The sequence below is a fragment of the Porites lutea genome, chromosome 7 (assembly GCF_958299795.1).
Source record: "Porites lutea chromosome 7, jaPorLute2.1, whole genome shotgun sequence".
Classification (NCBI taxonomy): domain Eukaryota; kingdom Metazoa; phylum Cnidaria; class Anthozoa; order Scleractinia; family Poritidae; genus Porites; species Porites lutea.
Genome location: NC_133207.1, coordinates 15,833,303 through 15,856,508, shown reverse-complemented (window position 1 = coordinate 15,856,508; position 23,206 = coordinate 15,833,303). Strand labels below are relative to the sequence as shown.

The 23,206-nt window shown below is 37.2% G+C and overlaps 3 protein-coding genes and 1 pseudogene across 4 annotated transcripts; 2 read left to right on the top strand and 2 right to left on the bottom strand.

Annotated features, from left to right (window-relative positions):
• Positions 1-486: 486 nt before the first annotated feature.
• Positions 487-3,086, bottom strand: LOC140943150 (tetracycline resistance protein, class A-like). Its single transcript, XM_073392209.1, has one exon. It carries the CDS (start codon positions 3,026-3,028, stop codon positions 1,496-1,498), a length of 1,533 nt encoding a protein of 510 aa, XP_073248310.1. The 5' UTR covers positions 3,029-3,086; the 3' UTR covers positions 487-1,495.
• A 3,301-nt stretch (positions 3,087-6,387) lies between these two features.
• On the top strand, positions 6,388-13,246 carry LOC140944923 (brain-enriched guanylate kinase-associated protein-like). 2 transcript variants are annotated; one of them, XM_073394033.1, is made up of 8 exons: positions 6,388-6,520; positions 8,272-8,373; positions 9,405-9,439; positions 9,640-9,816; positions 10,333-10,399; positions 10,780-10,887; positions 12,165-12,257; positions 12,835-13,246. In XM_073394033.1, exons 2-8 carry the CDS (start codon positions 8,353-8,355, stop codon positions 13,000-13,002), a joined length of 669 nt encoding a protein of 222 aa, XP_073250134.1. In that variant the 5' UTR covers positions 6,388-6,520; positions 8,272-8,352; the 3' UTR covers positions 13,003-13,246. The 2 variants fall into 2 exon arrangements, with proteins under 2 accessions (XP_073250134.1, XP_073250133.1); XM_073394032.1 differs by lacking the exon at positions 6,388-6,520 and having other exon boundaries at positions 8,267-8,373.
• A 635-nt stretch (positions 13,247-13,881) lies between these two features.
• Positions 13,882-21,447, bottom strand: LOC140944918 (WD repeat-containing protein 25-like). The gene is made up of 5 exons (XM_073394025.1): positions 20,450-21,447; positions 17,695-17,825; positions 16,889-17,059; positions 15,903-16,043; positions 13,882-14,396 (listed from the first exon to the last, which is right to left on the bottom strand). The coding sequence occupies exons 1-5, from the start codon at positions 21,315-21,317 to the stop codon at positions 14,175-14,177; spliced, it is 1,533 nt and encodes a 510-aa protein (XP_073250126.1). The 5' UTR covers positions 21,318-21,447; the 3' UTR covers positions 13,882-14,174.
• A 44-nt stretch (positions 21,448-21,491) lies between these two features.
• The window catches only part of LOC140944926 (uncharacterized), a 65,983-nt pseudogene continuing 64,268 nt past the window's right edge, over positions 21,492-23,206 (top strand).

Genomic DNA, 23,206 nt, shown 5'->3' with positions numbered 1-23,206 from the left:
GGAAACACACAAAATGGATCAAAATCCACCAATCACAAACCATGACCTTTTGAACCCATTTAAGTAAACTACTGTTTCCTTAGAGGTCAGCTTATATGATTGACGGCAGCAAAAAATGCAAACGTCAGTTGGCTTTTGAACTTATTAGAGTGATTTTGAAAAGCGCATTAAGACAATAGGCAGAGTTAGCAAAGGTAACGCAACTTAAGGGCGTAAAGGACTGAACATGACTTCCAGTGTTCCATTATTTTGTCCTTGTACCATTGGTCAAGATTTCTGTGTGCTATTGTCATTGTTATCATGTTGACTTTGCTAAGTCTGCCTATTATTATAACATCATCAGCTATGTCTCTACCAGGTTACACGCAGCTATAGGGATTGTTAAGGAGCAAGAAATGTTAAGTAACATTTCAGAGTTAAACTTTGATTGACAACACTACTCTGTAGTAATTACTATACAAAAGAAACTCAGATATAAACAAGCCCTACTGAATATGACTATGATATTACAAAATATACACTTAAGTGTAGAGCAAAGTAGATGCTATTTTACAACAAATTAATCTGAGGTAAATCACTTTCTTGCCAAGCTAGATCTAGTCACATTAAATACATGATTTTCCACTGCACTTATTATTATTAATCTGACACTTCTCGGAATTGGGTAGTTTAGACAAAGATTGAACAGTGGTGGATCAAGGGAGCTATCAGATTGTAGGTTTATGTTTCTTTTACTAACAGACTAAATCCTTCAAATCTGAAATTGCTATCTAGAATGATCACATGCAACATTCATTTTGAACCCAATGCCTCTTTACTTTATGCTTAATCACTTGCACATTTAAATTTGCCAGTAATGAAGTTTACTAGGAAACATGTCATTAGTAAAAAAGGGAGGAAATTTGGCCCCCCACCCCTCCCCATCATTAAAAGTTCCTAGATCTACCTCTGTTACAATAAATCAAATTAATATATTTTCTGTCTTCAGACTTCGTTTGAAGTAAATAAAAATCATCCATAGTTGAAGCCAGAATTCATGAATCCCACAGATAAATTTTGAGAACAGTTTTTTTGCCTTGGACACTCAATATATTTCCAAAGCTCATTTTTCCTAGGCTTGCCCTTTCAGAAAGAGACATAGTGTTTTCCCGTACCCCCTATAAATCAAACTAGGTCTGAGCATAAAATGATCACTCAAAAAAACCTGATTTTTAATATTTCATTTGAAAATGAAACCTGCTCATTTTATGTATTTACGCTTTTTCTTTCAGTTTTGAATTTAGATGCACTTGAGAATGAAAAAGTCCAATCCAAACAGTAAAGATGATATTATCTTTCAAAAACAATATTGTCTTAATCACTTCTTAACAGTTCGATTCTAATTACAATAATTCAAGGGTTTGTTGTTAAAAACTCACCAACTGCACAGTCTGTTCCAGTGCGAGTTAAACAAAGGTCACAAAGGGATTATTACATAATGACCCATTTAATATTACTATAGAGTTTGTATGCTACCATTTTGTGAAGAAGCACGTGAAGATGATGTACGAGATGTTCTGTGCCTCTGTGGTGGAGATAGCTCCATTTGAGTTTGATCAGGATCTTCTACATCCCCATCTCTAACATCGTCCAAATCCTCTCTGAATGTAAACCTGCCAGGGAGGTCTGTGTTGGTGAGCAAAAATCCATCATTATGTCGTTTGCCGTGTACAATATGATAATATACAAAAAGGACCAGATCTATAGACAGTATCCCACAAAGTGTTGCAAGGACAATATTGATGTTTTCCACCTCACAGTTAGTTGTGTCAAACTTAGTAGATTCACACTGTTTGCCTCCCTTGTTCTGCAAATGTAAAAACACTGGTATCAGGGCAGGACCTGCGAATCTTCCCATGGAATCAGCTAAGTTGAAAAATCCAAGGAAAACACCGCGGCGATTACGGGCCTGATCACTGAAGTCTGTTATCTTCTGAGAGTAATAAACCCCTACTCCAGTAAAAAATGCAGCGGCACCGGAAGTCGACAGCGCGACACCACCAAAATAAAACCCGTTCTTCAATCGTTCATCCTCAACACGGTAATCCAAAAGCAATACAAAACCCCAGACATTAAATATAAGTCCAAGGATAGAAAACATGGCGGGTGAGAATTTCTTATGAATTCCACCTCTAATTAACACACCCGCAAGCACGAAAGCTATCCCTCCGGAAATGTAAACTTTCCACAAGTCTCTCTGTTCCGCTATGAGACTGTATTTACCAAAGGCTAGGGTGAACAAGTCACTTGTAATTCCCCAGAAACAGGCAGTTCCGACAAATACCGACAACATAAGGGTCAAAGTGTGCCATATGAGTCCTTTCGCTTCTCTCCAGTCAAATTTCATTGCCATGTGTGGAGCCAGTGGATTCTTGAAACAGAATTTGATAAGAGGCAACATAAACAGTACGACATTCGCGGTCGCCAGCCAAGCAGGGGTTGTGTATGTATTGAATACTTGAACAGTCAATGAGCTATTTAATGTCGTCGCTATGTCGCCCTTGCTCGAGAATAACGGTACTAGAAACATCCCTACTGTTGGCCCTCCCAAGAGGCCAACTGCTTGGGCAAGTTTAAAGCTCGCCACAGATTTTCCACGCGTCTCTCTGAGAGTAGTGTTTGTCAAATACACAAGCCCGAGTGTCACAGATCCGGCACTAATACCCGCTATAAAACGTCCAAAAAACATCATGTTTAGAGACTGTGAAACAACGGATAGACCATACATCACATTTCCTATGACATTAACAATCAGCGACAACATAACGGCGAACTTTAAACCTCGTAAGTCCGAAATATAGCCTAATAATGGTGAAATTATCGCTTGAGCGAGGGCATAACTACCAAACATGACTCCGTAGTAAGCGTCGCTACCTCCGAGCGAATACCACAGTTCTTGCACGGAAACCAATACAATAGAATAGTCCAGGGCCATGGTAAAGCCAAAGTAATGAACAGCGACGGTTGACAAGAGCTTTTTGGCGGACATTTTGTTTAGCCTCTGTAATTTGCCACATCGGAGTGATGAAAGGCCTCTCCTACAACAAAGCTGTTCCTTTTACGTGTTTGTAGAAGCCGTGAGTAGACTGGGGAAAGACACGCAACCCACGTGGCAGTATTGTCGATGTTCACGTACCGTGACATTACGCAATTGCCTTTGTTTTTTTTTGGTTAAAACAAAACTTCACTCACAATCAACGTCAGATACTTAAGGACTTCCGATTCCGCATGGTTTCACAAATGCTTACATTAACCTCACATTTTTGTTTAAATTAAAACCCTATTTCATAAAGGATGCATTTCCACCGGAGAGTGGGAGTACGGTATTGTCTCTAAAAGTACTAATGTCTTCAGTGTCAAAATGATGTTCAAAAAATAAATAAATAAATAAATAAAAGGGTTTCACAATTTCACTCGAAGCCTAATGCATCTAGAACAGCTATCTAGAAAATTTACGGTGTATGACCCTGTCACCTAATAAAGGTGACGTCATCAAAAATTTTACATCGTTTCTTCCAAGAAAGTGAGGAAGTACATGTAGCCTGAGAACAAGATTTCTATTTTTTGGGCAAAATTACATTGGCCTCATTTCCAAGATGCTGTTGGCTGGTCTTCACCGACTCTTTATCGACTCGTATCACTACCTTTGCTTGCACAATAATCCTAGGTATCAAAAAATTTAATCTTGTCTCTGCTGCGCGCAAATCCCTTGGTTGGCTAAGCGTCCGTCAAAAACTTCTGTTAAATACTGTTACTATGGTTCAATAGTGTAGAACAAATCAGGCACCACCTTATCTTTTGCAATTTATTTCATGATAGATTTAGTGTGTCAGGACGCAGCACTAGAAACATGTCACCGTTAAATCTACCTAAATGCAGATTATCGACTGCTCAACGCTCTTTCGCCTTTCTTGGGGCAAAAGAATACAACCTACTCCTAGAAAACATTCGGAACTTAAACAATATCTCAAGTTTAAAAGACTTAAAAGTCGCCGCCCACTTTCTTGGAAACTTTTCTTAAATAGATTGAATCACATTTTTTATGACTGTACATAAACTCATGTAAATATTTCTCGTTGTAACAAATGTAAATATTTTTGCCCCACTGTAATTTTATCATTGTATATTTGTTACCATTGTATATTACGACAGAATAGCCCCGTAATAAAGGAGGGTACGTTATGTTTATTGAGTTGATTCAGTAGGATTCTTTCTCTGTTTTTGATTGTTGTTAATTAATAATGGCAAGTAGCCATGCCAACTAATACCTGTCTAAATTGAGGTCTTCCGTAAAAACTGTTTTTAGATGCGAGCACTTCACGCTCACTACAGTTCCGTAAAAAACAAATAGGATAGATCAAGGACATTTAACACCTTTTCAGTGACGCAAAAATTTCATCTTGACAGTATTTAGAGATATAGCAAATAATCTGAAGCGAACAGTTCCTCCCTGGACTCAACGAATTGACCAATTCCGATATATTAAAATTCATACTTGGCTACGAGGCTTGGGAGAATAGAGTGTTTCCACATGACGTCACCGCGCCCATATTGGTGTCCCAAAACAATGAAACGGTGGCCGTGTTGGTGTCCAAAAACTAGTCCTGTGGGAGTTGAACTCTTCTCCTATGCAAACACTTTCTTTTGTTCCAATAAATTTACATAGATGCTGGCCACGTGAGTGAAAATACTCTATAAAACAAAAGAAATGATCTTGAGGCTCAGCAATGAATAATACATTTCTTTCGTTTTATTCCTCCAAGCCTCGGAGCCAAGTGTGGATTTTAATATATCGAAAATGGTCTATTAACCGGAAGTACATTTTGAATTTCTTTTTATCTTAATAGGCTAATCGACAATGGCTTTTTTAACAGGCTAATCATTGCTCGTACTCAAATCCTAATACACAGGTATGGCCCCCGTAGAATAAGGATTCCGGCGCTGTTTCACAGACAGAGTTAACCAGAGTTTAGTTTCGTCTGTCGTGCAGACTTAATTGCTAGACTTTTACTATGGATTCACGAGCGAGTTTGTGACATCGGAAGTCATTATTCTAGCCTGCGTGCCAGGCGTTCGAAAGGGAAGGGGAAGGGAATTAGGGCGCGAGACCACCCCTTCCCCTTCCCCTTTTAACGCCTGCCACGTCGGCTATCATTATTCTGCTCTTTCAATAAGAGAAGAACAGCCGACAGCTCCTTTGGGAATTAGGTCGATGTAATTTGCACTGAAAATCTAAACCGAAAATATATGACTTTCTCATGTTGTTAGAAGCTGGGAATAATGAGGCAATGTTGATGATGACGCCATCTTTATGATGATATTTTTTCCAGTCTGGAAGTCTGCAGTCTGTGCGGTCAGCTTATCTGCAAATGTCATACACCGCGCCGGAACATTTACGCAAGTCTCTCATATAACTCGTTCTACCATAGCAAGTCATATCAGATGGACTGTTCTAACTCATTCGAGGCTAGCTAGGAACACTGGGGTCAACTTAACAAAACTTTTACAAGTGTAATTTACAAGTATAGCCATTTTGTAAAAGTTTTATTAAGTTGATCCTAGTAAAACACAGGAAATATAATCAACACTACATTGCTCTTAGCTTTGAATTATTTTTTGGTCCCTTCGTGATTTCTTTATTTTCTCAATTTAACGTCAGTTCTTGATGCGTACCAGGTTTAAAACGGGTCGCATTTTGTACATATTACGGTAAAAACACAAAAAATAGCCTGTCATCTAACATGGCAACACAATTTCAGCAAATTTCAGGGAATTGTATTCTTGTACAGCTTACAACAAAACTCTAAACAATTCCACATAAAGTCCGCCTTATTTACAGTACCCCTCAGCCTAAAAGAAGACTAGGGCACTGCACTTTAATACAGGCAGAGTTCGTGAAAGACCATTAGGTGCTGGAGGTCTAAAGTAGTCTAAAAGGGACACTACCGTTTGGTTTGTCCATGGCTCAGAGAGTGCGTCATCAGCCATTTTGTTGTTAGCTACATTGCATATATTATAAACGAAGAATATTGCTGAATCTGATTACTACAGGCCCATATGTGGAGATTTGTTTGAATTTCTGTCACTGAAATGCCCATGCCCTAATTAGCATTGAAGTAGCTTCGTAGAAAAAACATGATTTCATTACTTTTTTCTTAACAAAATTCTAAATATTACAATTTTTTCCTAAATATCATGAGATTTTCTAAATATCTCCAAATCTTCTAAATATCTTAAAAAAACATCCGGATATTTGTATCTAGGCGCTCTATCCGTGACCGCGTCAAACTGGAGCGAATGCTCTCTCAAAATTACGTGTCAATTGAGGGTCAATTGTGATTATAGTTTTTTCGCACGTAGCTGAGTGGGCGATAGGTTACTTGATACCCAGTACTTCCTGACACACTGACAACCAGAGAAAGCTCTCATTAATTTGTAACTCGTGTGGAAACGCAAGATAGTTGAAACAACTCAAAAGGTAGGGTCTTTCTTTACTTAATTGAAAGCTCTTTTTATCCAGGAAAACTGATAAGAAAAAATCATGCAAATGCTGTCTACGACAGCCCATGTATCCAAAATGCACCCATGACTCGACTGTGCCACAAAGCTACTTTTGAAGAGGCTTGAACGATTGCTATCGTTCTAGCAAACCACGTCACTCTATCAGCATTTTTTCAGTTGCTCACTTAAAAATCTTATACGGAGCACTTGGCAGTAATACAACTCGAAATATGTAAGTTTCAAACGAGACAACAGCTTTCGATTCATGACCAATATGAGCACAAAAAAAATGGCACAAAGAGCCACAGTCCATACACGGAAGTCTCAATAAGATTCGGATGTTTTGACTACAAGGTTGACCAAGCAACCTTAAACTAAATATTGTATTTAATTTAAGAAATTTTTAACGTTTCTAGTCCTTTCGTGTTTTGAAACATGCACATTGTTTAATTAAAATTGTACACTTGTAATGCGTGACATAGTAAGTAAAAAATTATTCAATCAAGCGAGACAAGAGCATAATTACGTGCTTCTCCTCAGTTTTTCACTTCTTACGTGGAAATTAATGTTGGCTCTCTTCGATCTGTTCTTAGTTTTACTAACACTTGTCCTTTAATCTTTACAGCCTTCTAATTCATTGTTTTTTGGGTTAGTTTCTGTGTATTTTAACATAAATAGTCTGTTAAAAATGTAAACAAAGGAAATAGAATTTTATGTTACTTTAAACGTGGTTATATCAAATTTCACCCGGTTATGTCACCATGAGAAAAGTTTTTGTTCATTATGCTTTTGTTTCCCCAGTAAAATGCTCCACCTTCGCTTTAACTACTCAAATTTTTCCGCTAAAATGCTCAATCTCCCCGACAAAAAGTCACTTTAATGCTCGTCATACAACATGGTATAACAACAACGTGTACAAGTCAGGGACACCCAACGTCAATTTTCGGAAAATATCTGTTCGGAAGACGATTTGAGATCTACGACCATCTAGAATTTTCGGAACATTTGTTGTAAAATTTCTTGCTTGCCTGCCTCTCCTAGGATTTTCGAACATCTAAAAAATGGTATAATTGCCCTTTAACGGATTTTTACCCTGAAAAGGTCACCTTGAAATTTCGAGAGCCTTTTTTCTGGCTGAAATTTTCGAAAAGCTAAGTTTTGATCCCTATGATATTCTAGACTTTCAGCTAGGAAATCCGAACAGATGAAAAATTTTTAGGGGATAAAAATATGCCCATGTCTACCGTTTAAATACTAAAATACGTTCAACAATGCTATGTTTAAGTGGTTTTGAACTATGTTTCGTTGGGTGCCCCTGACAAGTTAATGGCTTTAATACAGCAAAAGATAATCCTCTAAACGGCTGTATTAGGATGGCATTGGATTTTTTTTAAAATTTCGGCTTTTGGAGTTCATTTTCTCTTAAAATATGTTTTCATTTTTTCATTCAAAAATTCTCGGGAGAACTCCACCACAATGTTCGATTAATGCTTGATACTTTTGCCTCATTAAAATGCTCGAAAAAGTGCTAGCATAGTGTAAATTGCTTTTTTCAAATTAATAAATAACATGGTAGGTTATTAAAACCACCTTGAAAACATAACAAACAGCACAAATGTTTAGAAACCACAGACAGGAGTTTATAACTAACTCAATTTTGCATAGCAATACAATGAACACATGTCTAAAGACTTGCATTGATTTGCTTTCAAATTTTACTTTTTTTTGGTAAAGGTTATTAGAAATGTTCAGGAGCAAACAACGCAAGACCTTGTAATTGGCGGCTTTAAAGTAAAAGATAAGCAAAATATTATGGCTCAGCCTTGCTGTGGGGTAAAGTATTATATCAAATAATATTTGTAATAAACATAATATTAAGTTGTCTGTTGCCTGTGAGTTGGGGAGTTGGAGCAGCCATTTTGAGAAAGCTTAAAAGATTTTCAAACCACCCTGTCCAATTCATCCTATCTTTTTAGAAATGAGCCTTCCATGAATTTTACATATCAAGTGACCCCCACCCAACCGCTGTGGAAACTACAAACACACCTATTAGAACTAGCATTCACCTCATACTCTATGTACAGTTGACTATTGTCAAAATGGTCAGCCCTCCCCCCCCCCCCCCCCTCCAGGTAATAAACAACGAAGAGTATGTCCATGATTGACTTTACCACTAACATCAAGAAAATACTGAAAACCTGGGCTGTCAATCAGTTACATGTTATCTGACTATCTGTTGGAGTAAGGGAAGCTGTTTTTTTGAGACCATTGACCAAAAGGCTATTTCCGGGGTGCCCCAACCCTTTGTTTCAAAACGAGACTAAGAGTGAAGCCATTTAACATTAAAATGATTTTTTACCCTCATGTATATGAAACTAATTTTTGCACTTAGCCTTGTTTTAAAAGTAATTTTTGGAACTTGGAAATGGCTTATTGGTATAGGTTTCCTTTTTCTTTGTTTTTTTCTGTGTTAGAAGTCCAAAGTAACAAATTGTGAGAGACTCGCTCAACCCTTTAAGTCCCAATATCAACATACAAATTCTCCAAACTGATCTCCATACATTTCCTTTAAGAATTAGTTGAGAGAATTTAATGTAAGATCAAGGCATTTTCTCTTTGGTGATCTTTGTTAAATCTCATAACCTCATCTCTTGACAATGCATGGATATTGTTAGGAGAAAATTGATGTTGGTCACTATTGGGACTCAAAGGGTTAAATGCTACTACAATGTACCTGAAAGTTTAATTTATTTTACTTTAAAACAAGCAGTTAAGGGAAAGGACATTTTTAACAACATTTAATTTTGATAATATTATTATATGTATATAATACTAATCATAATTCTTTTTTGATTTTCAAACAGACTTGCGGATGCGCAAATAGCTGTGATCAGTTAAGGTACGGCATACTTAAGAAGTAGATAATAAAATCCGGATACAATTAAGCTGGAAAAGATTTAAGGGACAGTGCATTTCAAGGCAGTGAATATGCTCATATACGTCTGTATCCATTTTTATTCAGTGTATTTTGACTTAAGATTTTTGATGCCACCTTTTTACCCCCTTAAATAATAATTTGTGAAAATATGAATTTTCCAGATTGGAAAATCAAGAACTGAAGGTCAAAATACAGATGCTGGAAGAAAAGACAACACGCACAGAGGAGAAAGGTGATAATGGTGTTGCTTCACACGATGCTGAGAAAAATGAAAATACTATTCCCGTAAATGAACAGACGGAATCTGCTCTAGAATCATCACAAGAACACATCAAAAGGTATGATTAGTGCTTATTTGTTAGATATTAGGTGATCACCTACTATCTTGGATAAAATACATTAGACAACATTACCCACCTATATCAAGGATGTGAAAATGGCACATTTTGGCCTTGGAGCCACTTACATCCGAAATAACTCTGCCACAAAATTTACAAAATTAACGATTTTTCCCAAACAAAAAAGGGCGCTGCAGATTTTACAACTTTTCCCCCTCTGTTATGTAAATAACAACACATGAACCTCAATTTACAATTCAACGGAAATTGCAAAAATTACAAATTTCACATTTTTTCATCATTTTGTCACAACTGTTCTCCCTTTGTTATGGAAATAAAAACACATATTCCTCTAAATGACAGTGCAGATATGCATTCTTCTACCTTTATCCTTGGGAAGCCCTAGGCATTTGCTCTTCTATTTTTACTATTTTGCCAAAGATTTACAGGTTGAAGCTTTTAAAATTACCAAAAAATTTTGTAGTGGCTAATCAATTCTTAAAATTGAATTTGCAGGCTTAAAAGCGATTATGATGATGTTGTCAAGAAAAACCAAGAGCTAGAAAATAGAATCCTGCAACTGGTAATGTTGTTGCCTTTCTGATCCAATCGTCGACCCCTTATGCATGATTGAAATGAAAACTATTGGCTTTTTCTGTCTGCTAGCTCTACTGGGTTTCAATAAATTTTAAAGTAGACATCAAAGTTGACAAAGGAGAAAGCTGCTCAAGAAGGCAGTTCTAGTGTAAGAAAATCAAGACGAAATAGCTGGGAAATGGAGTTAAAAAAGACAGCTCTATAATGCAGCTAGCTCCCTTCTAATAGAATCATTGTCAATGAGTACTGAGATTTTTTTTACATTTTCCCTTAAATTTCCTTTAATTTTTACTCTGCATAAATAAATTGTTATTCTAGTACTGGGCAATCTACACTACATGTAATACTTGACCACACTTTTATTAGGCTGATCAAATGCAGTCAGAGAAAGCTCGCTTTGAAGAGACTGTGGGAGTCATGTCAAAGCAATTAATGGACTTTGTTGAGAAAATGAATGATCTGGAGCAAGAATGCGTAAGTTGAACCACAAACATTTTATAAAGTTCTGATACTATAGTATATGAAAAGGGCTCTTATCGTAAGCCTGCCATCCCTTGTGTCAGGTGATGGATGGATAGACAGATAGATAGACAGATAGATATACTTGTAACACTGAGCACCATGTAAATTGAGAATTAACTAAGAATTATTGACCGGCAGTAAAGATCCCATTTAGCGGGAAAACAACGCTAAGGGTTTGGAAGGGGCATAGGAATTGGTGGAGATAAGCTATTGTGCCCTTGGTACCAAGAGATAGCACCAATGCCATCGACTTTGTTAACAAGAGATCTGGGTATGAGATTAGCAGCAACATGCAAGGAAGGACTGAGAACTAGGACAGAACTCGAAGAATATAGGGGAGATCTGTCGAGAGTTGAGAACAACATTTGTGTCTAAAAAAAAGAAAGGAGGGGAGAGTGAACATATAATTGCACGTTATAGTAAACTTAACCCTTTAAACCCTAAGATCAAAATTTGAATTCCTATTTGTTTGCCCTATTCATTTCCTACAGAAGTAGTGGGAAGAAGTTAATAAAATATCAAGCAAATTCATCTTGTGTGATCATGTCCATAATTCTCATGACCATTCTGTTTTACAAAGCATTGATATTAAAAGGAGAAAATTGATGCTGATCACTCTTAGGACTTTGGGTTAAGTGAGCCCCACCCAACCACTGTGGAAACTACAAACACACCTACCAGGAGGAAGGAGTACTCTGGGAATTCTTGAGTGGGGGTGCTACCGGGATCCTGGAACCCTTGGCTTTTACTAGACTATGTTAAGTTGCAATGTGTACTACCCCATTCTTCACTAGGCACCAAAAATCCCTATGCTATCCTCCAATATTCTTCTAACCACTGTTCAGTACCCATAAAATAATGATACATAACCATTATTTTAGACCAGAATCCTTCGAATTCTATACCCTATCTTAGCCTTCCAGTAGCACATACAGTAGAACCCTGGTAACTCGAACTCTGAAGGGAATCAAAAAACAGTTCCAGTAAGCGGGGTAAATTTCAGTGAAATTCTGATTGAGGGAAAGGAAATTTAGTTTGAATTAGCAGGGAATTCAAGTTATCCGAGTTCGGGTTATAATAGGTTCTACTGTACCTGAATGGATTTCTTGCCCCCCCTCCCCCCACCTTCCCCAACCCCTGGGTTAAGACTGGCTATCTCTCTTCACTTGAAAAAATGTTAAAACTGCTGTCTGGGGTTAATTGCGGTTTATTCTTATTATTGATCATAGATAAAAAACAAAAGGGACTGTTCACTGGTTGTCCAGCTTTTGAAGTGCAATCAGTCCTTGGACAGAAAGTTTGTGGCGCAGAAAGTGGAGACGGTGAGAATGATTTTCACAAGGCCCTTGATTGTGTTACAGATTAAATTACCCATAATATTAATGAACAGAGTTACAGAAATGAATATTTTAAACCAAATATGTTGAAGATTTAAGTTGGTCAACAGAAAGATTATTTTTAAAAACAAAAGTACATTTTCTAGATTTTAGTGTTATTAGCTCAAAAGAAAAGACAAATATTTTTGTAATTTTTTTTTTAAAATTATACTTTATAATTTTCATTCTCTCCCACTTTGGGGTTTTTCAGGGATAATAAAACAAATAATTCAAATGGAACATAACAACGTTAAGAATCCCAGCTGGAAGGGGGTGAACCAGTTGGCTATTTACAAGTATAGCCAAGGATCTGATCTTGGGACTACCGAGAAAAAAAAACCAGCTACCAGTCACAAAACTTGGGGCCTTGTTATTAACGGATTGAGGGATAGTCTTCCCTTCAGTCTATACTAAGCTCTCTGATAATATTTGAGCAATTTTGCAAGGCCCACCATGTTCAAAATGAATAAATAAATGAATAAATAAATAAATAAACTCAAATGTTCTGGTTCATTCTATATAGTTGCCTTCAGATTTGAAAGAAAAGATGCAAGAAGAATTGGAACTTAAACCAAAGAATCAACCTCTTAGCCACCCTGCTTGGAGCAGAAAACTTTGGAGAACAAAGAGTGCTTCTTCTGCTTCTACAAGCTCCGCCCATCATTCAAGCTTCACTCAAAATGGACATTAAACAAGCTTAACAGTTTGTACAAACAGAAGAAACCAAGTTTTCTGTTAATTAAAAACACTCAGAGATAATTATTGTTATAACAGTTCTTGTCATGGAACAGAGAATAATATCCTTACTTGTTTGTTCTTGAGGAAATGAAAGAATAGCAGTGCATACATTTAATTGTCAAGCAATTTGGGTGTATTTTAATTTCAGACAAAATTTTTTCAACATTTTACAGTGGAACCTTGATATAATGAATGGCCATGGGACTGACCAAATACATTCGCTATAACCAGGTTTCTTTATATTGAGGTTCTTCTCTATATATTTTACTATAACTAGGGCAAGGAATATTGTTTGTTACACAAGTATGTTAAATCGCAGTTCCACTCTACAGCCCTGACTTTAAAGAGTAGAGATATAAAATACTGTGGTTGTGAGTTTTAGTTTTTTTTACAATGTACTATTAGTTAGGGAGGCACATTTTATTATTTTATTTTATTGTATTGCAAAAGGGCTATTATTAGTTACCTGTAAATGTAATGAGCAACTCAGATGCAAAACAAGGACATCAACAAAGATTTTGAGCTTATTACACAAAGGAAGAGTTTATGTTTGAAAACAACTGCATTTAAAAGGTTAAAAATGTTGGGAGTTGAATGTGTAACATGGCTATAGCTCATTTTAACCTCCCATTTGCACAAACAAAAGTGATATCATTGTAAAATACAGAACATTATTTAGTGATTATTCTTCTAATAAGTGTGATCAATATATTATTATTATTTAACTATTCAGTTTTGTTGATTGTTTGGATTGCAAATGTAAGAAGTCAAAGGAAAAAAAAAAGTGTTTCAAAAACCATATAAATATATTTTATATCAAAATCATTCATGAATAATAGTTTATAAGATTTTTGATCAATGAATATGGTGTTTATGTTTTAATGATTAAAAAGAGATAAATTACTGAAAATAAATAGAAGGACTACCATGCCCTAAAGTAGGCAAAATATGAAAACACTTTTCTCTCGAAAATAAAAAGTCCAAAGAGACAATAAAGTGCATGGACAGTTGAGAATTAAACATATAAAACTATAAAAGACAGATAAATATCTTACTTAGAGAAATTTTGACGAGAATCAAAAATTAATAGTTATTGTACATTTAATACACTCCAGTACAATAATGTTACTTCCAGACTTTGACTTGTCCCTCCCACCCACAACTAGCAACACAGTTTGGCAGGGTGGGGTGGAAAGCAACATCCATACATGGCATAGAGTGAGCCTGTAATGTTCTCACCATGTGGGATGTGTGATGATCATAAAAATAAATTTGTCCATCCGCAGAGCCAGAGGTAATGATTGAACCATCAGGGCTAAAATCACACCCAATGTGATATCCACTCACCTAACAATAAAAGGTTAATCCAGAATTTAATATGTATGCATTATTGACCACTTGTGAAGTCAAGATACACTGTAGCTGGATACTTGCCAAGTTTTCCTTGTGTTTTTATGGACCAAGATGAAGTCGAGGTAAAAAAAAAAAAAACGCGAAAAAGAACGAGGCCAATATCCAGCCATCTTGACCAAACAAGCTGGGTCAATAAAGGTTCCCATTAGGAGAATTTTTTCTTGCGGGACTAACTGGGAAATCCTAAATGGGCAAGATGGGCCATCTTAGGTTCATGCCTGGTCCGTAACACAAATATCTCATGTGCTAATCCTAACTGTCTGTTTGTACACTTTTATATAACAGAGAGGAAAGGATTGTAATTGATCACTATTATTGCTATGATTATCTCATAACAAGCAAGACGTGATTAGAATAGACCCTTTCAAGGTTTTTTTAACTTTTAACATGGACCAGTCAGGAAAAATCCGTTGACACCACTGAAATAAGACCGCCTAAAAATTAGTAATAAGTTTTAAAGTGTTACGTATTAAGTGAGCGAGGATATACCTCCACAAAGTTGTAAAAATTTACAGACGTTTGTATGGTTGGTGGCAAGTTTGTGCCCCCCCTCCCCCCCCCCCCCCCCCACAATACAAACATCTGTAAAATTTTGGGACTTTGAGGACCTATATCTTCATTAGTTTTCAACAAATCATTTGCAAACTTGGTAATTTTACTAATTAATAAAAGTCCTCTTTCCAGCAGAATGGATTGGTTTTTCCCTAACTTGTCCATGCCAAAAATTGAAAAAAACTATGGAAGGGAATGTTGAGCCCATGTCGTCAGGCTCACTAATTAGTTAGAGTCTACATACAAGTGTTTTGAAATTCTAATCATACACATAGAAAAAAGTTGCTTGCCACTCTCTTTATTGTTTAAGTGTATAGTGCTGCTGTTTTAAGCTTAAGGGTGCTTTAGGTTAAGTTTTAAGTCTGTCATCATTTATAATAATTATAAATAGAAATAAAAAAAGATGACTACATAGTAGACTATTCTTTTAATCTCAATTTATTTTTACAAAATTAATGAAGTTATTTACAATACAGTATAAATAATAATAAAATGAAAATAATGTAGTTGTGTTGTCTTGGAAGTCTTTATTTACATCAGATCGCAAGTTGATTATTATGAACAAAAGATGTAGAGGCAGATGAGCAGAAACAAGACAAAATTGCACATTAAAATGCTGAAAGTGACACTACTCTAAAAGACTATTGTACAATGAATGAACACTGCTGTAGTGTTGATTTGGGAAAATCCTGGAGGTAGGGGATTTACCCTCTTCATTTGTCCCCACTGCAGGGCAATTAGCTCCTTTAGTGTCCCTGCCATAAGGAGTTTGCCGTCCACAATAGGGGGAGGGGTATGGGTGCCCATGGAAATGACTGTATAGTATAAAGTGTAGCCCATTTTCTATGGGATTCATTATTTATAAGTAACAGAAATTGAATATAATACCTTGTGGCCCTCATATCTTTTGAACTTGTTTAACTTGTATGGCTTCCTTGTTGAGAACAAAGCAATGTAATCTCCATTGGACTGGGCCACAAAATGAGCTTCACGGGGATGGACTTTTAAGCAAGTACAAGTGAAGGCTTCCTGGATCACAACAAAAAAATTGAAGATAATAATTTTTATTTTATTTCTGTCAAGTGTGAGATTCCAACTCTAATAGTGTGTTTATATGCGCAATGCTATGATTCATAATAACTGTCTTTATCAGTCAAATTATGTTTGATTGTTCTAGAGATCTTTATGTCACCTCTAGAGAACTGCCATTAGACAGCATATTTTCTCATATGCAATAACGGAAAACATGTTTTGAAGCAGACAATTCCCTGCTTATGTCCTTGGAGAGGCAGAGTGTTTTCCGAACAAAGTCTTATACAGCGACACTCCACCACGGGCTTCGACCCTCTACCCTTTTATAACTATACACCATTTTTGACAGAGATGGTACCTCTTTCATATACCTTCTATTGACAAATGTTACCCCTTTCACATACCTACAGTTTAGAACACTTCAACTGTTGTAACTGCACCATCCTTCTAATATGTATAAACAACAAAACCAGGAAGTTGTCTTATCTCTTCACAGCAATAAAGTACATCTGTTGGCCCTTTTTGTCTTTTCACAGAGCAAAATGACAAATTTTCTTACATCAACTGACGAAATCCCTACCTTCTCGAATATCTGAAGCCTGAAAAAGGTACACCTTTAGGCAGAGCTCTGGTATAGACCATTATAGGGAGTACCCCCTGGAGAGGCTAATGAGCACTTTGGTCCCATTTTCAGGAAGACAATTGTGACTTTGTGTTTTCTTCAGAACTTATAAACAGAACAATCATACTGATTAAATGGGAAAACTCTGTTCCCAAAATTATATAAAATTAATAATGCATATTTGTATTTCAAATAGGAGGGGTTAATGCTGAAGACAGACCTGATATATTTGATTGGATAATACTGCAGTTGATCTAAAATCCCAGACCATGATTCCTTTGTCCGTAGAATTTCTCTTGACCACTTCAGCAGCAGAAACAAACTCATCTCCTCCAGGAAGAAATGCTATGTCCTGTACTTGGCCAAAAAGAGCAGAATATGTTGATGTGATCTGTGAGGGAAAATTATATGAAAATGTTGTCTTTTTGTTTTAAAATCTTATAAGTTTGGGTCCCAATCTGCAACCTTCTTACAAAAAACTGTTCTTACCTGACATTTTTATTTCACCAGTTATTAGTATTTTTTTCCTATTCAGTATTTGGCATGCAAAGTAAAAATTATTAATTTATTCAAACAATTCAATGGAAAACATTTTTCTTTTGCAAGTGATGTAAAAACATAGATTACAGCAGCAGATTCCAGGCCTCAAAATAATGGCCAGTCAACAGACGATGTCCAGCCAAGATGGCCATTTGTCTGAACAAACATATAGTTTACTGGTCATTTTGACTCGACACATAAACAAGCGACCAGAGAAAAAAACACAGTCACAGCAGTACGTTTCAAGGGGTCAAGCATCCATTTTCACTAGGTTAGGTTAGGATGTTCATGTTTAATTATCGTGTTTTTTTTAACATTATGACCTGCCAGATGGAAAGACGTGACTGAGATCAAATTTCTCTGGCACTGGTCAACATGACTGCCAGCAGTCCCAGCAATTATATTTTGAGCCATGAGATTCTATTTCATGAGTTAAGTGGCACTCTGAGAACAGTTTGTTAAAAAGTATGCATTCTGTACACTTACATTTCCAGTTCTTGTATCCCAACATAGGATGGCAGATTTGAAAGTCCCAGACAAAAATAATGCTGGAGCTGTTGGGTGAAACTGGACACAGGTGACAAAGTTTTTGTGCGGAAATTTAATAATTTCTTGTCCTGAAAAAAAATTAAAGGTGGAGCACATTAAACTATGTCTTATACAAATGACAACATTGTCTATTCATGGCAAATATCTTGCTGTTTTGAGAGATCTAGGATTTGGCTTTATTGGGAAGTTCACTTTCAGATTTCAAGTTTTTTGGGTATAAGGAGAATGTGGGGTAAGAAGGGGGAATATCTGGGGGAGGAAGAATTGGCACAGATGGCTACTGCACAGCCTTCTGTGTGGCAGTTGCCATGTTTGATCCCTGAGTGTGGCCTCAAATCTTTGTTTTGACTTCTTTCCTTTCCATGTAGCTTTAAGTTCTGGCTTAAAAAACCAGTAGAACAGAGCACTAATGGAGAGAGAGGGGGAGGGGGGGGGATGAGTGCACCATCGGCCTCAGGTTGGTTAATCTTATGACTTTTTCGAGCTACCAACGTAAAATAAGGACTCTTTACCTTTTTGACCCTGATTCACTAGTGAGTTTTCCAATCAAATTGCACATAAAGTAAGTAATATAACTATTTACTTGTGTTTTATGCACGTCATAGCAGGGTTTGACATCTCTGGTAGCTCGAGGCAAATAAAAATTATGTCAGGTGATTAAAATGTCATGTTTACTAGCCCATGGGCTAGTACAAATTTGAAAGAACTGACTAATTCTTTGAAATTGATTATAATGAAAAAAAATTACTTTAAGTTGAAAGGATAATAATAAAGGAAGAACAAAACTACCACCAGTCCATGACCTCTTCCTTGTCTCTCGTGTCATTTGTTCAGTTGATTGTGAATATCACTGGGACCCAGGCCATTTCACTTTGTACCTTGCACTTGATGCAGTTGCTTAGAAGATCAGGAAATTTATGGAGCGATTGCTCGCAAACCTTTAAGCCGCCACCAAGGCGAAGGGAAGTGAAAAGAATTGGAGAAGAGTAGAAAGTACGAAAATGAAAAACACAAATGAGGATTTCATCTGTCCTGGAAAGAGAGTTTTGGATGGCTAGAATATCATATTGTAAACGAGGAGGGAAAGATGTTTTTGGAACACTTGCCGAAGGTATGATTGCTCTGGTTCATTTTCTGTCGGGAATGATGAATATGAGAATGATGATAATTTCAGAGATGAGGAAGAAGAAGCCTACAGGTTGCTTACTTCCATGCGCATGCTTAAATTATCACACATTTTAATAAATAGACAAGAACAGCAATACAAGCAAGCTACAGTTGTCATTCATTTTGAACTTAAGTGTCAATAAAAATTTTAATACTGCACAGCCTCTTTCCTTCCACATGGAGGGTAAAAAGTATGTGGGGTGAGGAGGAAGGAGCATGGGCTGGGAAAGTCAGTTGTGCACTGGGCAAATAGGTATCAAGGATCACTAGCCCAGTGGCTTCTAGTGACTCAGCTGAGAAGGTGTCAAACCCTGTCATAGCTTGCCCAAAAGGGTAGACTGTACAATGGGTAGAGCAAATTTGAGAATTTCCCCTCTGAGGGGTGAGGAAATTTAACTTGAAGAAGCTTCCTGAGCGAAACCCCCCCCCCCCCCCCCCTTGATATTCACCTCATTGACAGAACTTTTTTATCCTTAGTTGATGCTTGGCAAGGTTATCAAAACTTAGCCCACTTATGACCACTATTACTGTTGATTCAGTTAATGTAAATTTGGTACTTCGGTTATTCATTGAATTTCTTTAGTTATTAATGTATCAGCGATATTACCTATTATTCGTTTTTGGAAACAAGAACAGCAATTTTATACATGAAATTCAGACTGAGGCAATGTGCACACCCACAAAATTGACTACACTGAGCACAAATGCAAAGCGAATGTTTCTGGGATTTGTCACAAGAATCACAAGATTTCCCAAAGTATAGGAAAGATGGTTAAGAAAAAAGCAGGATTGCGATTTTTTGCATCTATGCTCACTCTCTGTTTGACTTCATTTTGAAATTAGAAGGATTTGTATGGCAAAAACTAAACAACTCTAGCTTCTCTGTACAAGTCCTTGTACCGAAATAAAATTTAAATTTTCACACTGTTGTTAAGTCTTTCCCTTATGCATTTAAGGGCTCAATCTGTATGTCATAAAAAAATGAAAATTTGAGCCCTGTTATGCTTAAGGAAATATTATAGTCACACTGCAGTGACTGGGTGGCAAGAGTTGTTTTTCCCAAACAATCCTTCTAATTTTTGGTGGCCTTTGCAATCGCTACTTTTGAGATATAATGCAGAAAATTTACAGGTTAGCTAATTTTATATGCTTTTTCAGCTCCTGCCAACAAAATTTTCCAAAACCGAACTGTTTTGTGTTTACAGAAAGCTGATCACGTGATCAATTGTGGTTGCAAAAGGCCTATTTCTCTCCTTGCAACTTTATATTTCACATATCTAAGGGTGTGGGAAAGCAGTAAATCCCGACGACTTCACAGTGGTTGCTGTCCACTATTTTTAAAAAGTTTTGAATTCCCCCATCTCTTTTGTTCAAAATTATTTAAAATATTTGTGAATTTCCCCCTCCGCCAGGTGTAGAGAACTATTCGCCGACATTCATTGCCCTGGTTAGCCCCAGTTCTTACCCCTGGGACAAGCCAATGACATGCGCATTATCTTCAAACTACAGACATGATTCACATTACCTGTTTCCAAATTAGAAAGTCTAGCAGTTTTGTCATAACCACAACTCAAGATTTTCTCTTCACATAAACTCCACTTGGAGTCTTTCACTGCTGCTGTATGATGTGCAAGTCTCCTGCGGCATGTACTCCCACATGAAGTGTCCCATACACAGACCAAGTGATCCATTGCTGCTGATAATAACAGGTTAACTCTAGTTGGGTTCCAATGCACACAGTTGACTCCTTGCGAATGACCTTCAAAATCTAAATGCAACTGTTTAGGCGGCCGGCATGCCCGAGCTAAATATTTTCCATCTGATATTTCACAAGGTCTATTAGGTTGCAAATCAACTTCATTTATGGTATGATCGAAATTAGACTCCTCCAGAGCCAACTGAGGTTTAAGTGAAGAGGAGGAACTACAAGGTATAGCTGTTTGTGCCAATTTTTCTCTTTCCCTTTTTGAGATGTAAGGTTTTACTCTTCTGCCTGATATGCTAATCGAATTTGAATGCTTATATTGAGTCAATGACCTGTTGAAAGCTGGGCTTTTCTTTTCTTGGTTAGAATTACTCACTGGAAACTGTGGCTCACAAAAAGTTCGTTGTAAAACAATGGAACCATGATCATTTCTCAAGGAAGTTTGTTTTGATTTAGAATAACTACACTCATTGAGCCCAAAAGCATTTCTTGGTTCAAGAAAAGGCCCCATCTGATTATTATATGTCTGTATGCAGCTTTCTGTTGCACAAACATCTTTGATTTCTTGGTCTTTTCCCTGGTCTGTTCCTGGAAGCTTCACTTTGCGTTTCATGAGGTTTTGTTCATCTTCAGTAGTTCTATCGCTTTCTTCGTCCGAACTGCTGTTATACGCAAGTAGACTTTCCATCCTTCTTTATGTCTGGCTCCAAATCCAGGAAACACAACAAATAAAAGCAAAAGAAGACGACACTTTTACCGCCATTTTGGACAACGTTTGCTCGCTCGTGGGACTTCTCTCGTGTGAGACTGGAATCTACTGACGTCACGAAAAGCTGAGCCAATAGTCACGCAACGAGTTTACGCACAATGCAGAAATCTCACTACAACTCCTGCAACACAATGCGAATCCTGGACTTATCGTCAGAATTCCTCCCTAACAATGGGGATCTCGAGGAATCCCTATTAAAAATTGTTGACAGCAGCAATACACACTATATCAAAGATGCTCTTCGGAAGAGGCAGCTCATGAAAGTCCAAATGAAAACTATCCTTGTTGCTTTGGACGAAGAGGGATTTTGTACAAAAAGGAGTTTATCCAACGTTGTTTGGAGCCTGTTTGTTCAGTACTTTGCCAGTGGGAACTATGGATTTGAAAAGATATTAAAATGGAATGATCTGATTGATCAGGAGATTGAAAGCACACGAGAGCTACTGAAGGAGGCCATCTCTATTCTCAATAAGGTTCATATTTAAGCTTACTTACAACTCTCATATGTATGGGCCTTAAGAATAAGGGAGCATCTCTTTACAGCGAATGTCTAATGAGCCTCTTTTAAGTTGAGAAGGGCAATAATACTTTCTATTCATTTTTATTTTATTTTTGTTTATTTTTGTGGTTTTTCTATATTTTTTTCTATTTTCTGTCCCTTTTTTTTTATTTTTGGGAGGGGTGAGTGTGGGGGTAGGGGTGGGGGTGGGCAGGTGGTCCTTAGGGGCTTAGCCTGCATAGCAGGCACTAGGAATTAATGGGTGCAAGAAAGAATGGGACGCGCGAGGGAGACACGTGACATGCGTCCCGTTCTTTCTTGCGCGCATTAATTCCTAGCGCCTGCTCTATTATACCTGTAAAGAGCTGAAAATTGATAGTGTACTCTAAAAAGCTTTAGACAGGGAGGCTCAGAGCTCCAAGATCCAACCCCTCACCCTTTTATGTACCATTTTTGACGGAAAAGGTGCCCCCTTCGTATTTCATCCATAAACAAATAGTACTCCTTTCACATGCCTAATCTCATCTCTGCTGTAAATACACTGTCTAGATTAAAAGTATGAATAAATCACACAACCAGAATGTTTCTTCAAAATGCATCTGTAAGCCCTTTTACAGACCAAAATGAAGGATATTCCTACCCTTTCATATACTTCAACTGGTTGATTCCCTACCCTTTCATACACCTGAACCTTGAAAAGGTACCCCTTCTGGGTGGAGCCTCTATGTATAGGCCATCATAGGGAGTACCCCCCACCCTCTGGGGAGCTGAAACTAATAGATATAGTGCATTTAAAGCCCAACTAACAAGTGCAGCATTGAGTAGCAGTGAATATGATAATAATATCAAAGAAGGAGAATGTGACAAAAATCTCCCCACCTCTTGTATTGTTTTCTTGTATTTTCCTCTATATTGACAAATTGGTTTTAAGACTCAAATTTTGCATTGCATGTCATGAATGAGTCTAGACGGGCCTATTATAAACAATATATTGATGAGAATAGCTCTGACCAGGGAAGGCTTTTTCGGGCCAGTAAACGCCTTTTGAATTTTCATGTAGATAGGGCTCTGTCGCCTCATTCGGATGCTCGGATGCTAGCTAATGAGATGGGCGAGTATTTTGTCCACAAAATCACGGCTATTCGGTCTGTGCTGGATGCGGATGCCAGTGGCGCAACTTCGCTTGCTACATCAGCCTCAACGTGTAGTGAGTTTTCTGAATTTTCTCCACTGTCTGAGGAGAGTGTACGGAGAATTGCTGCCTCATGTGCAAAGTCGTGCGCCTTTGATCCCCTACCATCGTCTATTC

What these genes read in the sequence shown, in the direction of transcription:
- LOC140943150 (XM_073392209.1), bottom strand. Translation starts at nt 3,028, where the DNA reads ATGTCCGCCAAAAAGCTCTTGTCAACCGTCGCTGTTCATTACTTTGGC.
- LOC140944923 (XM_073394033.1), top strand. Translation starts at nt 8,353, where the DNA reads ATGGCTCAGCCTTGCTGTGGG. An exon ending in AAAATAGAATCCTGCAACTG is followed by an intron (nt 10,400 to 10,779) that starts GTAATGTTGTTG and finishes CACTTTTATTAG; the next exon opens with GCTGATCAAATGCAGTCAGA. An exon ending in TGGCGCAGAAAGTGGAGACG is followed by an intron (nt 12,258 to 12,834) that starts GTGAGAATGATT and finishes CATTCTATATAG; the next exon opens with TTGCCTTCAGATTTGAAAGA.
- LOC140944918 (XM_073394025.1), bottom strand. Translation starts at nt 21,317, where the DNA reads ATGGAAAGTCTACTTGCGTATAACAGCAGTTCGGACGAAGAAAGCGAT. An exon ending in TATCCAATCAAATATATCAG is followed by an intron (nt 16,044 to 16,888) that starts GTCTGTCTTCAG and finishes GTTGTGATCCAG; the next exon opens with GAAGCCTTCACTTGTACTTG. An exon ending in AAAGATATGAGGGCCACAAG is followed by an intron (nt 14,397 to 15,902) that starts GTATTATATTCA and finishes TTTTATTGTTAG; the next exon opens with GTGAGTGGATATCACATTGG.